This window comes from Neolamprologus brichardi, chromosome 14, assembly GCF_056152115.1.
Source record: "Neolamprologus brichardi isolate AB-2024 chromosome 14, ASM5615211v1, whole genome shotgun sequence".
Taxonomy (NCBI): Eukaryota; Metazoa; Chordata; class Actinopteri; order Cichliformes; family Cichlidae; genus Neolamprologus; species Neolamprologus brichardi.
In genome coordinates this window covers 26,379,796-26,397,751 of record NC_142117.1, presented here as the reverse complement: position 1 = coordinate 26,397,751, position 17,956 = coordinate 26,379,796, and the positions used below count along the sequence as shown (strand labels likewise).

The 17,956-nt window shown below is 44.6% G+C and overlaps 1 protein-coding gene across 2 annotated transcripts; it reads right to left on the bottom strand.

The window, feature by feature from the left end:
- Positions 1 to 555: 555 nt before the first annotated feature.
- On the bottom strand, positions 556 to 4,598 carry LOC148098932 (extracellular calcium-sensing receptor-like). Of its 2 annotated transcripts, none has more exons than XM_087851595.1 (9): positions 4,489 to 4,598; positions 3,925 to 4,219; positions 3,666 to 3,752; positions 3,163 to 3,432; positions 2,748 to 2,954; positions 2,381 to 2,656; positions 1,772 to 1,999; positions 1,553 to 1,676; positions 556 to 1,466 (listed from the first exon to the last, which is right to left on the bottom strand). In XM_087851595.1, exons 1-9 carry the CDS (start codon positions 4,596 to 4,598, stop codon positions 556 to 558), a joined length of 2,508 nt encoding a protein of 835 aa, XP_087707721.1. The 2 variants fall into 2 exon arrangements, with proteins under 2 accessions (XP_087707721.1, XP_087707723.1); XM_087851597.1 differs by having other exon boundaries at positions 2,381 to 2,647.
- Positions 4,599 to 17,956: the final 13,358 nt, after the last annotated feature.

Genomic DNA, 17,956 nt, shown 5'->3' with positions numbered 1-17,956 from the left:
ACTCCCAGTTCTCAATGGGAGATAAACTCTCTGGATGACACGCTTCTTACAGTCTGTTTGGAGAGACCTTCTAGGAAACTGTTGGAGAACCTTGTATGTCGGGGAGCCTGGAATTGTCACTATAGTTATGTTTTGATTGTAGCACATTTTGAAATGGAAACAAACTGCACTGAAGAAAGTTGAGAGTTGAAAGTTGAGACCTGTATTAGTTGTTTTCTTGAAATGATCAGCATGGTTTTAGTCACGATCAGTTCAAGACAGACCAAATATACAAAAATATAGATTAGAACTGCTAAATGAATTCAAGTTGAAAGCGTAGTTTATTAAAAGAGTTTCAATTACATTTAATTTAAATTTTACAGTGGAGTGTAACAAAGTCAATGCTTCTCTTTGAAAAGTCTGTTTTTTTGTATGTAAACTGCAATTTAAAAGAACAACAACAAAAACGACTAAATAACTGTCTTTAATATTTAACATTTGTTCATTTTAATTGTTTATTTAATTTTTGGTCAATAGAGTGCGGAAATTTTTTTTTTTTGACTTGAACTGAAAGTTTTATGACACAATTCCACGGCCCATAACAGCTTTCTTTGTGTTCATCTCCGGTCTCAACAGGATTATGTAACATTTCGGTCCAAACAGTGTGATTAAGAGTCCAAAACTTGAAGCAAGAATGGCAAATACCTCTACTGCATCTGCAAGATTTCCTGGTGAGCTGATATAAGCAGGAACAAAGGCCACCCACACAGCACAGAAGATCAGCATGCTGAATGTGATGAGCTTGGCCTCATTAAAACTATCAGGGAGATTCCTCACCAGGAAAGCAATTAGAAAACTGAGGACAGCCAGCACACCAATATAGCCCAATAACACTGCAAAACCAACCGTGGACCCAACTGCACACTCATACACTATCTTGTCATTGTGGTATTGGGTGTTCTTATGTGGAGTTGGAGAGGAAGAGACAAGCCAGGTAGTACAGATGGCTGCCTGAATAGATGTAAGAAATAGAACTGTTCCTCTCTGTTGCATAGCACCAAACCACTTCAGACTGGCTCCCCCTCCTGGCTTGGAGGCTTTGAACACAGCCAGAACAACCATGGTTTTTACTAAGATGCATGAGACACACAGCACAAAGCTGATCCCAAATGCTGCGTGTCTGAGTTGGCATGTCCACAGCCTGGGTCGTCCAATAAACAGCAACGAACAAAGGAAACATAACTTAAGTGACACTAATAGCTGGAAACTAAGTTCTGAATTGTTGGCACGTACTATAGGTGTTCTGCGATGGCAGATAAAGATCCCCAGAACAACAGCACATATAAATGTTCCCAGTAAGGAGATTGCTGTCAAACAAATACCCAAAGGGTCATGATAGGAGAGAAACTCTGTTTTCCTAAGAACACAGTGGTCACGCTGTGGGTTTGACCAAAAATCCTCTGGACAACTGGTGCACTCCAAGGAGTCTGACAAAGAAGGGTTGATGTTGAAATGCATCCTATATTTCACAGAAATTAAATCAAATATATGATACAGAAAGACAAAGACCTACTGCTCTTGTTAGTGATCTTTCCCTCAGAACAAGGGATGCAGTCAAAACAGCATTCGGGCTCTCTCTTCCTTCTCACCATGTGGGTACCAGGAGGACAACTCTCGCTGCATACTGATCGAGGTGGCTATTGGACATGAAAAATAAACATTTATTGCCTGCTACAATTCTATATACTGTAAATGTCATAAAAGGTATTTGTCAAATAAAAACATATCTAACCTGTTTGGATTCAAAGTTCCAGAAGATTTTGCCTTCATCAAGTATGAGTTCTTCACCTTTTAAAGTTGACCTTTTAACCTCACCCACTTTCTGAATTTTAATGTTTCCATCAGGGAGCCACAAGGCGTTAATAACATCATAAATTGGTACTATATCACCATTCTCGTCAAATGACACTTGATCGCCAAATGGAGTGGTGAAGTTCACTCTTTCCATGTAATAAACAAGCTGTTTAAAAGGAATGTATAATAAGTAAATTACTTTCTGCTCCGAAACTAATTATAGAACGAATGATTTATTCATAGATGGAGTATAAAATGATATCACATCTGCCATGGCTCCAGTAACTTTACAGTGCAAACAGTTGCAATTTTTCAGTTCAGTAATCAAATATAATATTATATCTATATCTACATATATAAAGTCATTTTTATCTTAGTCTCAATCAACCAAGGCACATTACTAATAATCCTGTACAGAAGTTAATGACCTCCATGACTTAAATAACTTAACTACTTTTGCTCACAAGTATGGCAAATCCCTTTTCAGAAAGTCTGAAAGCATGCAAAAACAATGTGTTCAAAGGTGGAGTGTACAATGACAACACACCTGCCAAGGCTCCAGTGACTGCAAAGAGGCACAGCTGTTCCCACTGAAAGGTCCTCTTCCTGGCTTGCACCGCAGCATGTCATCAAGGGAATATGCCAGTGCATAAACAGCTTTGTACACATTATACTCAGTTCGTAGGTTGGAAATGTCCAAGTACTCATTGTCCACATTTCCTAGATCTTCCTGTCCAGTGCATAGTGCACCTCCACCTTCCAGCCAGCCTGCTGGAGCTGGAGCAAATCTGCACTGAAATGTAAATTCCCAAAACTGATTCACCTGAAATATTTTGAAAAATGTTTATTACACGTTATGAAAATATATAATTGTTGTGACACACACACACACAGTAAAAATGTTCAAGTCTCACCAAGCTATTTCCGTAGCTACTGTTGTGATGTAGATCAGGATGTATTTGCAACAGAAAATCCCTGAGCCCTGGTATCTCTCCTTGACGAATGGTGATACCAAGTATACCACCCAGGTATGGCATAAAGTGAGGTGTTTGGAGCACAACAGATTCTATCAAGGACACGGTGGCTATCCACTGTAGACCTGTCACATTTTGCCTTACTACCTGTGAATTAAATTAGACCAAGTCTATGAAGTAATACTGAACCTCCAACTTCTTTACTGAAACAGTTTTTGATCTTTAAAATGAATTCTGAATTATTACATTTTTGTACTCATTTCTGTACTGACAATGATACGTAATACGTGTTTTACACAATATAATTATGAAGACCTCTGTAACTACTAATCATTAAAGTGTTTTAAAGTGAAACCTCATCTATAAGGTGTATCATGCGACCAGGATGTTCAAAGATAATGACAACTCGAGCTGTAGAGGTTTTCATCACATCAACAATCCTCCGGAATTCATCTGTGTCTTTGTCCCAGGGTAAAAGCTCAGTGTAGGCCAGGCAACCTTCACCAGACACACTCAGCTCAGACTGAAAGTATCTGGCTGCATGAAGCCCATGATCATCATCAGTGACAAGCAGACCTGCCCAAGTCCAGCCAAAATGCTTTAGAATCTGAATCATTGCACGTACCTAAGTGAATACAGATGAAAGTGTAAGTGCACTGAAAAGAAAAGAAAAACTTTAAATATAATTGCAATTTAGCTTTATTCTTTGACACAATACAGAAACGAAATAGAGCATAATTCTCAAAACTAAGTATATTATTATTTCTAATATTTTCATATCTTTCTTTGTTCTTCTTTTACACAGATATTGAAACAGACTTTTGCGTTTCCATTTTAATTTTGATGACAAATTTTTACCTGGAAAGCATCACTTGGGATTGTTCTAAAGAAGGATGGATACTTTTGACGGTCACTCAGGCAGGAACACGTGGCATAATAACTCACCTGTGAAAGACACAGACTGTATATTCGGGAGCTATCCATGTAGAGATATCTTTACTTTGTCATCATGACTGCATTATTAGTATTATTTTTTTTTTTCATAAAATGGTTTTACATTTTCAATTAAATCAACGTAATCCAAGAAAACTGTTACATGGTCAAGCAGAAAACTTACCATAGGTACTCTGTACAAGCCTAAGACGTTGGAGATGGCAATAGAATTTGTAGAGGTCGAATCACCCACAATCCCTATGACTGGAGGATTTCCAACACATGTATCATGTACTACAATTTGATCCTCTTGACCACTGGCTAATGACAATGCTCCACGGAATCCAATTCCAAGTTCAAGGCAGTTATCATAAAGAGTGTATCCCAGAGTCACATTTGGTAGCAGGTTTGAGTTTCTGTTGATCTCATCAATAGCAAACGCCATGGTTAGTGCGGACTTAAATCCTAGGACATACACACTAAGACAAGAAAATTTTAATTACTAATATGTATAATACAACACAGGTTTTAAATTACAAGGAAACAAGTGCCTTTTGAAAAAGTTGCAAAAGTAGAAATATTATAAACAATTAAGGATACTGAATAACAAAGACATATATTAAGAAAAAAATGAAAAAGAAGACGCATTGTGTAGTTATTTCAGATACAAAATACATATTTATACTGGCACTAAGTTTGACAGTTTTCTTATTGTATTTTTTTCATTCTGTTTCCCTTTCATAGTTACCCATGGCAAGTAGGCTGTTGTGGCTGCGAGGTAAAAGACAGATCAGGAACACTTGAAAAGAAATGGACTTGAAACAGTCCACCCAGAATCACATCTCCAGTTTTGTGCATCTCATTTAGATGAAACTGTCCCTGCAGCTGACAGGAGAAAGAAACCTGAAGAGTGGATAGAGTCGAAAAAACACAGGAACACAGCAAAACAACCACGACTAAATTGTTTCGCAAAGATGAGCACATGGCAGCTTTCTGAATTGTTGAGATCAGTCATTAGGTTTTATTCTTTGCCATTCCCTTTTATTGACTTACTGTGTTGTTTAATCTTGCACACCACCCATCAGGGAAGAAGGCGGAGTATACTTTTCATTTGAGATTGCTTTGTATCCAGGCAAACTCAGGGAACACTGTGAGTAAATTAGTCATCAGTAATAACTCACTGAAGAATTATCAGAGTAACAGGTGTTTCTGTGTGCATATCAAGTGACACAAAAGAAGAATAGCAAAAATAACATAACATTATTCATGTACAGCAAAGTTAACGTGGAATGTACAACAGAATCATATTAAAAACTCCAGTCCATATTTGATTTAAAAGAGAGGAACAACAACTTACTTATTTGATCACTACCCAGAGTTCATGGCCACAGTTGAATAGTTGTAATCTAAATCTAAGTTGTAATCTAAATTGACCTGTAAATTAAAAATTTAGCTCAGACTGTACAGTGCCTGTATCATTGCACGTTTCCCAAATCCATCAGTTTCCCCAAACTCGTGAACAAGATCCTAAGACATTTAAATTCCTTCAATTGGGGTAGTAATTTGTCCCAGATGGAGTTTGCATTCCACCTTTTCCGGCTGAGAACTATGGTCTCTGACTTGGGGGTGCTGATTTTTACACTTGGCCGCAAACCACTCCAATGCAAGTTGGAAGTCACCACTTGATTTAGCAAACAGTAACACATCATCTGCAAAAAGTAAAGATGAAATCTTGAGGCCATCATAGTGGAGAACATCCACCAGCCTGGACAGACCAAGATATTCTGTCCACACTTGTCCACTTTCTCAAACATCCTTGAGAGGATAAAGAGCTTGTCCAATTTCACAGCCTGGATGAAAACCTCATTGTTCCTCCTGAATCAGAGGTTCAACTAAGAGATAAATCCTGCAGTGTCCTTCACAGTGTCATGATCCCTCAGCTCAGCTCCATTCAAATGTGAAGAAAAAGGCCTGAAATCCAGCCTTTGTGGTAATGTAAGATAGTCCTGTCACAGAGTTTAATGCATGTGCTTTTGGTGATAGTTATTCCTTCTTTAATCAAATAAGGGATCTAATCAAAATATAATCAAAAAGAAATCAACACTCTATCCAGCTGTTTTTGTCTGAGTGTCAGGCTCGAGCACCATTCGGAGAGGCTATGGAAAAAGACTTTCGGACTGCCTCAAAGAGATTCTAGCAAACCGTCAGGAGACTCAGGATACACATACAAGGTCCTAAATTATCAGTCCCCATTTTATCTTAATGACCTTATAGTACCAAATCACTCCATTAGGGCACTTTGCTCTCGCACTGGAGGCTTACTTGTTGTTCCTAGAGTATTTAAAAATAGAATGGGAGGCAGAGCCTTCAGTTTTCAGGCCCCTCTTCTGTGGAACTAGCTTCCAGTTTGGATTTGGGATCTCTACTTTTAAGATTAGGCTTAAAAATTTCCTTTTTTTAAATCATATAGTTAAGGCTGGATCAAGTGACCCTGAGTCCCCCCTTAGTTATGTTGCAAAAGGTGTAGACTGCTGGGGGATTTCCATGATGCATTGAGTACTTACTTTTCAGTCACTTTTCTCAATCAACATGTATTAATAGACCTCTCTACTGATTCAGTAAGAGTACTAGATGCTACAGTTCCCGATAATGCATTGCTTTAAATGGAGAGAATCTTGGCTGTTATGAGGAAAAGCAACCCAGAAACTTTGCCGGCAGCACACATCGTTGCGTGCCTCAACTGTCGGTCTTTTACCCAAGCTAATCTGCCATTTTTTTCTCCTTAGGTTGGGTTTATGGATTAAAGATCTGATCTAAATTATCATATTAAAATTTGGGACACTTAGTCAGTGGTGGACCTTGGATTCATTGGGTGTTTTGGTCATTATCACTACACCCTCATCCAAGGAGCCCTGCCAGGGTTGGTCAGGCCTCTAATGTGTCACTGGTTTATGTTAAATTGTTATTTCTCTTCTTCTTTCTACTGTTAATGTTCTTCTTTTAATTCACTGCAACTGAGAAATAATACTTACCTCTTTAGCATTTATGGAGCCTAGGACACCATAGGTACTATGACCATAGCTACTGAACGACACAGGAAATCATTCCTGCCCGTGGCCATCTCCCTGTACAACTCCATCTAATACAATGTAAACACTGCAATAGTTACACCCTTTTTGTGCATGCTCTTTTCTACTCTGTAATATTCATTTCAGTATTCTTGATATTTATTTATAAGCACCTCTGTTAATTCTTGATATTCATAATTGATTGATATGTATATATTAGTGCTATTTCTTAATTCTTTAAGACCTACCATAGAACCAAGTCTGCCAAAGCTTATCTTTATATTTTTACATGCTGTAGTGCCATTTTTGGGAACATTTCAAGTTGCTATACATCAATACAACCATTATAGCCCAAACTTATGTATGCATTAAGTGCATAATAACTACACAAATTGCAAAAAAGTGCAATAAACTACAAAAAAATTGAAAATTGTTTTTGTTTTGTTTTTTACATATATTTCTAGTTAGAAAAATTTAAGAGGTTTATTCCTCAAAACTGTAAATACAAAAAAGTTGCACAAAATAGTTTGCAACAACAGGAAATTTATTTTGAGTGCCTTCACGGTTTTACTTTTGAGATACACCAATTTTTATATACTGCAGGAAAAACGAAAATAAATATTACAATGCAAATTTGCAAAAAAAAGCCAAACAAACAAAAAAACAGCATGTGCATTTCCAGCAGTGCAAGTTGAGTTCTAAGCATCCCAGAAACTATACAGAAAAGTCATAAAGTCAAACATGACTTTTAAAAACACCAGTATAAGATTATAAGACCCTGGAGGTAAAAAACTAAATTTTGCACAAAAATGACATCACTTCCAGTTTCGGGCAGGTAATGGCAGACATGCGATAGTTCGCGCTGACGTATATTCCAACGTAGCAAGTGTTATAAACAGCTGGTCGGATTGGCAAAGCGTGTTTCTGAAATATTATGTTTTTGTTGCTGAAAGTGCTTTTTATGCAATTTTTGCAAAGCTACATGTGGAAGGACCGTGACCTAGGACAAGCTAATGACATAAGATGTAAGTACAACTCCTCCGGTTTCATATGCAAAAAAAAAATGATTGCGCTAGCTTACGTAGTTGCAGTTCTACAGGCATTTAAAAATAGTTACGCAAAACGGAGTGTGCCCACTCTGACTGGTTTTAAATGGTTAAATTTGTAAAATCTGTAACATATTGTATTGTTGAAATAGTTTAGTCTGTTACTGTTACTGTCTTCGAGCAACTGCATCCGACATAATTGCCTTAGGGATTAATAAAATATTCTGATTCTTAGACCCAGACTTAGAGCTTTTATTGTCATTGTGCAGTGTCTTGTACAGCGAAATTGGGTAGCTGGACCTCAAAGGTGCGAAAGTAAAGAAAACAATATACAACAAGGGGGGAAAAAGCAATATATATGTATACATTTATGTGAGTAAACTATATACATGGTGTATGTGTAGAAACATTGAAACAGAAACATTGTGAGGCCATATACAAGGACTGTTATATAATATAATTGTAGCATCCAGTCGAACTGAGAAGGCCAGAACTGATGGTTGTTGAATGACCTTTATTATTCCATGCCGTGTATCAGACAACGAACCAACGTAAGAGCTAGACAAACAAATAAAACAATTACCATGTTATTTATGTAACACCATTTTAACCGCTCATTACGCTGGTCTAACCGTTTTCTATTAAACTATATAATACATATTATGCATTTCAGATTGCTCAAATTAAATCATATACATTACAAACCTTGTTCCCCTGTCGACTGTAGCTAGAACCATTCGCTTTTGTACAATTTAACTATGTTTTTCTCTCCCTTTTCTCCGTTAGCATTAGTTTACCGTTTTCTTCCGTCTTTTTTGTACATCAAGTTGGTCGCCGTTACATCGTTCACTTCCGGTCACACGGGAAGTCACCAATGTTACCGCGCCAGATCCGCGGTCCCGAACCGTAGTAAGGCAACCTCTGGCAGTTACTTGAAAGTTCCGTAACTGACTCGTAGCCGGCAACAGCTTACTATGCAGGTCAACTCCGCTAGCAAAAAGATCGAAGGAGGCGTAGGAAACTGCTTCACCGAACTTTATTTCTTCTCCAAGGCACGAACACCGCGTACAGTGGGCTGAAACAGTCTACTCACAGCGAGCATCGCCGACACAACTCTGGCTGTCAAGGGAGTTATTATATTCCTTTTATTTATTTCCTTTCCGTCTCTTCTGTAGCTAACCGTTACTTTTCTTCTTCTCCGCTCTCTCTCTCCACACCCACACACGGCAGTCCCGCTACACACATTCCAAAATACATTTCCCATCAGGCTTCACCCTTAAAGGGCCATGCCTGTAACACTACCCCCACTCTGGATGATAATTAAACCCTTAATATCATTCCAGCACATGAACCCCCCATTAACAAGGAAACATACAGCATTCTATGCGGGACAGCAGTCATGCCCCCAGTCCATAAATGGCGAACCTTAGGAGGGAACAATCTTGAAGTAGACAACTGTCCATATCTTGCACACAAAAAAAAACATAGAATGTACAAGGTCCACTTTGAGGAGGGTGCAAGTCAATGTCCATATCCCGTCCTTCACATATACAGTATTCACAAAGAAAGAAAAAAAAACACACAACAGCATTTACATGAATCCCATGAGCGTTTAGAGGTGATGCCCAGATGCGCTACGACATTAAGGCACTACAGCTGAATGTTTGCCCCTGTCTTACACCATTTGCCCCTATATCCAGCTTTGCTTCATTAAACAGTTCAAACAATAACTTGCAGCCCGTCGACAGCCACATTACCAGCAAACAGCAAGACAAACAAGCCCAACAGTACACGTAAGAATAGCCCCCTGTAACAACTCAATCTACAACAGTCATATCACTTAGCATATGCAACATGAACAATTTTTTTTTTTTTTTTTTTTTTACATTTTTTTTTTCCTTTTCCTCAAACGACTGAGCAGGGCAGCGATCCGCCTACACCCCGACTCAGTTTGGACATACTAGCCTAGTGACTGACCCAGTCACCAAACATGTCCGGCGCCCGCCGCACACGCTGTGGTCTGGAACAGGGTGTGGACCTGAAGGAAGGGCGATGTCCTGGTCCTTCAGCCTCATCCACGTAAGGCTGAGCAGGGCTGGCTGGCAACCCGCTACCGTCTTCTAGAGCGGGTGGCGGAGAGCCAGTTCTCAGGGAAGCACCAGTATCTGGTTGATCTGCCCCGGATGGGGCCTCCCACAAGTCGAGGAGACCGAAATCCATGTCAGAATCGCTTTCGTCGAGCGCTGGAGGAGGCACCTCGATAGGTGCTGCCCAGTCGGGGTCTTGGAAGACCCAGCTGTTGTCCAGCGGCGTTCTTGAGTGATAAGGCTTGAGTCTGTCGTGATGAACCACTTTAGCCTTTGCTCGGGGCCCCTTTTTAATGCAGTAGACCAAGTCATCCAGCAGGCCCACTACGAAGTAGGGGCCCTCATAGGAAGGCAAAAACTTGCGAACCTTATGCCGCACTCTCTTGGTCCCTTTGATCAGATGCCACACTGCAGCGCCGACTTGATACTGAACTTGGCAGACATTCTTATCGTACTGTTTCTTAGCACGCTCAACAGATTTCCCAAGAGCCTCCCGTGCCAGTTGATGGGAGAGCTCCAGCCTTTCCCTGAGTTGCACCACATACTGTGGTGCAGTGCAGTTGGGGGTGTCGTCGGCTGGCAGACCCGCGACCAGGTCAATAGGCTCGGTTATCTCTCGCCCCAGAAGCATCATGTTTGGGGTCAGTCCTGTGGAGCTGTGTTTAGTTGCCCGATAAGCCATGACAGCATATGGGATCATTATATCCCAGTCCCAGTGGCAGCGCTCCGCGGTGGTGGCTAAGGCCTTCTGAAGGGTAGCATTAAAACGCTCCACCTGGCCATCGGACTGTGGATGAAACGGCGTGGTGCGCGTCTTTTCGATTCTGAACAGTTCGCACATCCCCTGGAACACAGCTGACTCAAAGTTGGTGCCCTGGTCACTATGCAGAGACTGTGGGGCTCCATATCTACACACCCACTCCGCAACAACCTTTTCTGCCACCGTGGGTGCTTGTCCATCGGGGACTGGATAAGCCTCCACCCACTTGCTGAAATAGTCTTGTACCACCAATATGAACCGGTTATGCCTCTCTGTTTCGTTCAACGGTCCCATCAGATCGACTGCAATCCTCTCCATGGGGGCGCCAACACGTACCGTGCCCATCGCTGCCTGGGGGGTTTTTAGGGGCCGCGCCCTTTCAGCACAACTGGTGCAAGTGCGGCACCACAGGGTCACATCATCTTTCATGTTGTACCAGTAGTACCTGTTCTTCAGGCGTGCCAGGGTCCCTTCTGCCCCAAAGTGGCCGCCCACTGGGCCATCGTGCATCTGCTGCATTACGGAGTAACGATAGGCTTGAGGCAGAAGGATTTGGGGGAAAAACACATTACTTTCTGTAGAGTGGAATTTCCTCACCAGTACTCCATCTTTTAGGTACAGTCTTTTCCACTGCGCCCAGTAGGCTTTGGTTGCGGGGCTGCATGCTGCTACATCGGCCCAGACTGGCCGACCTCCCCCTTTTTCCTTCCATTCCCAAACTGGGCCTATATCCACGTCGTTCTTCTGGCTAGCCACGAGCTGTTCTGGGGTCCAGCCACTGAACAAGCTAGTGTGATGTGACTCATCCACCCAGTGGATATTTGAGCGGGTGTCGTGGCTACTATCGGAACAACAGTCCACTGCTGCTACGGGTGCACACTCTGGTCCTGCTACTCGGCTTTTCCCACTGGTACCGTCAGGCCCCACTACCCCCACTGGGGGCTGTCCTGGGGGGGTTATGCTGGTGCAACAGTCCTCTAAGTTACATTGCACACCTTTATGCTCGAACCGGCCGCTGTTGGTGGTGGGCTCGGGAAGTGTGCACGGGCATGAAGCACGGCAGGGTCTCCTGGAAAGCGCATCCGCATTCTGGTGGTTTTTCCCAGGTTGGTGCAGCACCTGGAAGTTATATTCTGCCAGCTTCTCCAACCAGCAGGCCAGCTGGCCCTCGGGCTCCCTTAGCCTGGTCAGCAAGCGGAGGCTGCTATGGTCAGTCCGGACAGTGAATGGCCTACCCAGCAGGTACTGTCTTAAGTGGGAAGTGAACGCCACAACCGCCAGAAGCTCTCGCCTGGTCGTACAATAGTTTTGTTCGGTAGCTGACAGCCGCCTGCTCCCATAAGCCAAGACCCGCTCCTCGCCCCCTTGCACTTGGGAGAGAATTGCTCCGATCCCACAATCGCTGGCATCAGTGTCAAGGAACAAGTCACCCTGGTCCAGTGGGTAACCCAGGACAGGGGCTGCTGTAAGCCGTTTTTTTAATTCCTGGAATGCTTCCTGGCACTCAACAGTCCAGTTAAAACGGGCATACTTCTTAGTGAGTTCATGGAGGGGTTTGGCTATTGTGGCAAAGTCCTCCACGAACCGGCGGTAGTATGAGGCTAAGCCAACAAACTGGCGCACTTCTGTGACGGTCCGCGGTGTAGGCCAGTCCGTCACCTGCTGAACTTTCTGGGGGTCTGTGGAAATACCTCCAGCAGAGATGATATGGCCCAGATAGGCCACCTGCTCCCGAAACAGGCAGCATTTAGATGGCTTCAGTTTTAGGTTGGCTCCACGCAATCTGATGAACACTTGCTCGAGCCGCTCCAGCATCTGGGTGCTATCCTGACCCAGGACAATGATGTCATCTAGGTACACTAAGCACGTCTTCCACTGCAGCCCAGCCAGGACTCTGTCCATAAGCCTTTGGAATGTGGCCGGTGCATTGCACAGTCCAAACGGCATCACATTCCACTCGAACAATCCCTTACGGGTACAAAATGCAGCTGCTTTTCGGGCTCTGGGGGTCATTTCTACCTGCCAGTACCCTGATGTCAGGTCTAATGTACTGAAGAACTTGGCAGTGGAAAGCGTGTCAAGGGTGTCCTGGATGCGTGGCAGGGGATAAGCGTCTTTAAGGGTTCGCTCATTTAGTGGTCTATAGTCCACACATAGTCTGGGACTCTGGTCTTTCTTCTTCACCATCACAATTGGAGCAGCCCAGCCACTATTGCTAGGTTGAGCTAGCCCAGCCTCCAGGCTCTGCTGTACTTGCTGGTCGGCCGCTATTTGTTTGTCCCCTGCCATCCTGCGCGGCGGGTGCTTAACTGGTGGCCCTGGCGTGGTCAGGATGTCATGCTGGACAACACCAGTGCGACCAAGGTCATTTGGGCCAGTGGAGAAGACATCACCATAGGACCTCAGCAGGCCTACCAGTTTGCAGCGGGCAACGTGAGTCAAACCGGGGCTGCTCTCAGCATAAAGGGCCTGCAAATGGCTTGGCACAGAAGCAGGGGGAGTACCATTAAGCTCGAGGGCTGCCAAGACCCTTGGTGGGTGACTCCCCGACCCCTCCAGGACCTGCACCGGCTGAAGAACCCCTGCCACGGCACCCCGCTTTAAGGTAACAGCTGCAGCCCCAGGGTTAAAGACTCTGACTGGGATGCTAGAGGGTTTACAAGGTTGCACAACCGCGTGAGCCACCAGCACTTGGTGCTTCTCCACAAAACCCTTTGTGGGGCTTAGCATCATGTCTTTATGAGCGGCACAATGGAAGCTGGAAAACCCAGGGACCACATACTCGCAGCCTGGTTCCAAAACCGTAGTGCGTGCCACCCTAACAACAAGCACCTGGGGTTGAGGTCACAAGCCAAAGCATGGTATCTTTTCATCAAACAGGGTTATCTCTTGGCGGCCGTAGTCTAAGCAAGCGGACGATTGTTGCAGGAAGGGGTGCCCCAGGATAACTTCAGTGCCCTCAGCCATGTCAGCCAAAAGAAAGTCAACATTTTGAACACCGCTCCCCACATGTACAGGCAGGATGACCTCACCCAGGACGGCCAATCCCTCTGGACCAATGCCTTGTAGAGTCTGAGCAATGGATGCCTGCACCTGAGGTCTTGACTCTGCGGGGATGGTGTTAAAATAGTGGAGGGGCAGCACATTCCGCCGTGCACCAGAATCCAGTAAGGCCCGTATTTCCCGTCCCTGTATTACTATCTGGACACACATCACATCTTGGCCTCCATTGTGGAGCACTGTGCCTGGGTCAGGGGCTGGGCCTCTAGCAGCTTTAACAGGCTTTTGGGCAGGTGAGCGAGGAGAGGGGCAGTTCCTCTGTAGATGTCCAATGCCAGAGCAGTTATGGCAAACAGCCTCCCTCCTGCTTGACTTGTTAAATGTGCTCCAGCTTTGGCGCCCACGCTGGATAGGTCTTTGAGCTCTCTCCGGTGGTTCATAACTTAGTATATGAACATTCTCCCGTAATGCAGCTGTTCGGGCCCCCTGTGCTGCGGAGACTCGTGCCCCTGGCTGCATAAGCTGCGTGACTGCCCTGGCGGCCCTTTTTGTTGTCTCGAACCTGTGGGCGATTTCATAGGCTCTTGCCAGGGTGCGTGGTTGTTCTTCCAATAATTTCTGGACCATTTCAGCATCTGCCAAAGCATTAGTGAAGATCTCTACAGCAATACAGTCCTGTTCCAGCTCGGAGCGGTTGGCATACACAATGGAAACCTTCTCATATGTATCATCTCTGAGGGTGTGCAGGGCCTCACCTGGTTTCCTGACTCTCTGCCGTAGCTCAATGCCAATGGCCGCTGCATGCTCTGAACACGGCCCATAGGCAGCCTCCACCTCCTCCACAATCCTCTGGTAACTCCAGCGAGCAGATTTAGGGTTTTTGTGGATTATGGCTCCAGCTGCGCCCCTCAGGCTGAATCTGAGTTGGACAGCCATGGTCTTCTCCGTCCAGCAGTTGGCCTTTGCACAGGTCTCAAACTGATAGAGAAAGTCTTTCCACGACCCTGACCCATCGAAATGGTCTGGTTGTAATGTGGGAATTTTCTCCTTGCCCCTCGTCTGTTCATCAGCACCACAATCTGCAAAGCCACCATCTTGCACTGCACAAGGAAAACAGCCGCGTGGCCCTGGCGTGGCTTGTTTTGAACTGTGACCCTGGCCATGCTTACAAAGTCCACACCCCCCATCTGGTGCTGGTATTACCGTGCGAGGTGTTGGGGAAAAATAGCCCTGAGCTGGCATTTCATAGCTGTATTGCGCAGGTTGGGGTGTACCTGGCATAATGTGTAGCTTCGCTGGCTCAGTAAACTGTGTTTTTGTAGGGTGAATGGCTGGCTGCATGGCAGAGATGTAACAATCCGAGATAGGTGATCATGTGTGCCATGCCGTCCCACTGTAAGCGGTGTAGATGTAGTATTACCAGGGCCTTCGCAGTCTGAGCACTGAAACTGCTTAAACTCACTGCACACTGCATTCTGCTTTGCTGTTGGTGTTAAGAAAGGGTTGGTGTGAGCTGAAGGTGGCGGGGTGAGATGCCATGCAGCCTCAAACTCTGTCATATTGGCTGCTGCTATGCTCGCCGCTGGCGTTAACTCTATGTCTGTGATGAAGGGGTTGCTGCTATGGATTCTATTGTTTACATAAGTGGCACGGTCCACATTAGCTGTGCCACTCTCTGGGAATTCTGACAAAAATCGGTTGCTGCTCTTACTGAAGTACATTACCATGTCACACCCTTTAGCATCTCCCGGCGCCGCCATTTTCTCTGTCGTCCGAGGGAAAAGAGAAAAAAAAAGTTCGCTCCCTCTCTCTCGGCGCTTTGCGGAGTTTAATCCCGGAAAAGAGCCCCCAGTGTTACCGTGCCAGATCCGCGGTCCCGAACCGTAGTAAGGAAACCTCTGGCAGTTACTTGAAAGTTCCGTAACTGACTCGTAGCCGGCAACAGCTTACTATGCAGGTCAACTCCGCTAGCAAAAAGATCGAAGGAGGCGTAGGAAACTGCTTCACCGAACTTTATTTCTTCTCCAAGGCACGAACACCGCGTACAGTGGGCTGAAACAGTCTACTCACAGCGAGCATCGCCGACACAACTCTGGCTGTCAAGGGAGTTATTATATTCCTTTTATTTATTTCCTTTCCGTCTCTTCTGTAGCTAACCGTTACTTTTCTTCTTCTCCGCTCTCTCTCTCCACACCCACACACGGCAGTCCTGCTACACACATTCCAAAATACATTTCCCATCAGGCTTCACCCTTAAAGGGCCATGCCTGTAACACCAAAATAAAAGCACAGACGTTATATTACGTGAATATGAGATAGCTTTACATATCCGCCGTTACACTCCCACCAAATTATTTGCTGTTACAAACAAAATAAAACACAAATAATTTCTAAACAGGTAAGTTAACAATGATAATACCTTTGTATATGCAACAACTAATTTTTGCATTTTAACTTCTTAATGCATCTTGCCTTTCACAACTTTCTAACAGTAGAACCAACTTATGAACTGGGCGTTCCACTGTAGACATCTTATGCAAACGTTCACCCTTTTTACTAAGGTTACTGTCTGCAAAGGTTATTTTGACCTTTCTCACAAGTCCGTCTTCATCTGTTATGGTGTCCACAACTCTACCAAGTCTCCATTGGGATCGTGGCAGTATTTCTTCCTTGTCCATCACTATGTCACCTACTTGCATATTCCTTTTAGCAGCATGCCATCTCTGCCGAACCCTGATGTTGTGAAGATATTCTCTCTTCCATCTGCTCCAAAATTGCTCCGTTAGGTATTGTACCTGACGCCACTGCTTCCGAGCGTACAGATTCTCGGAAGCAGTGGCGCCCTGGGTGCGCACTGTCTCTCCAACTCCGCCTGGTGCTGCTCCTGTCTCACCGGTGGGCCCGCTTCTCGGCCCGCGCTTCCTTCAGTCGTCTGGTTCGCTCCTCGCCATGCCGGCGGTGGCGTTCTCCTCAGGTGAGCGACTCTCTTCCACCTCCGGCCCGCGCCTGATGCCTGCTCCTCTCCTGCGTGACTCTCCAAGTACGTCGCTGGTTGCTCCTGTTCCGGGTGTTGGGTCATCGGCTCCTCTCCAGCCACGGATCCGCAGACTTGGTACCGTTATTTCAAACCTCCGCCCACTCAGCCGCACATCAACCCCGATGACAGCTACTGATCTCACCTTATCTATGGCTTTGATCAACATTCGATCCCTCTCCAATAAGACGTTTCTGCTCAAGGATTTCTTTTCTTCTCATGAACTGGATTTTATGTTCCTGACTGAGACCTGGCTACATGCTGGTGAGACTGTGGCTTTCTCTGAGCTTCTTCCTCCAGGCTGTTGTTTTTTCAACTCTCCCAGGTCTTCTAGTAAAGGTGGAGGCCTTGCCTGTGTTTTTAAATCAGTTTATGACTGTCATCAGATTTCATCTTTCTCTTTTTCCAGCTTTGAACTGCAGCTTTTTAAACTGAACTCATCTACTCCATTACTGTGTGCAGTAGTGTACCGTCCTCCCAAATTCAACAAGGATTTTATCAGTGAGTTTGGGGAATTCTTATCAGGACTTTCAGTAGATTTTGATCATTTTCTTATTGTTGGCGATCTGAATATCCATGTGTGTTGTCCATCTAAACCTCTGGTTAGAGACTTTGTATCACTGCTGGACTCTTTTAACCTGACTCAGTGTGTGTCTGGCTCCACACATGAGAAAGGTCACACACTGGACCTCGTCATGTCTCACGGTCTGAGTATCCACGTCTCTGAAATCTGTGAGAGTGCGTGTATCTCTGATCACCTTCCTGTTCTGTTTTCTGCCACTGTACAATGTTCTGTTGCTGCAGTTAAAGCTCCTTCACGCCGCCACCGGATCATCAATACCCATGTACCATCCCAGTTCTCTGCTGCTTTCAACAACTCTGAGCTCTCCACGGTGGACTGGATTGACTCCCTGTGTGCAGAAGATTTAACTGCTCTTTTTAACTCAACATGCACTTCTATTCTGGACTCCATCGCTCCCCTAAAATCACTCCGTCCCAAAGCTCACACTGAACCCTGGATTACAGACTCTGTTCGTGCTCTCAGGCGCTCCTGCAGGTGTGCTGAGAGAAAGTCGAAAAAGGACAAGCTGCAAATCTCCTTCAATATCCTGAGAGACTCTCTTTTAACTTATCAGAAAGCTGCTAAAGAGGCTAAGTCCTCCTACATATCTAACCTGGTCAGCAGTAATGTCCATAAACCTCAGACTCTGTTTCGTGTTT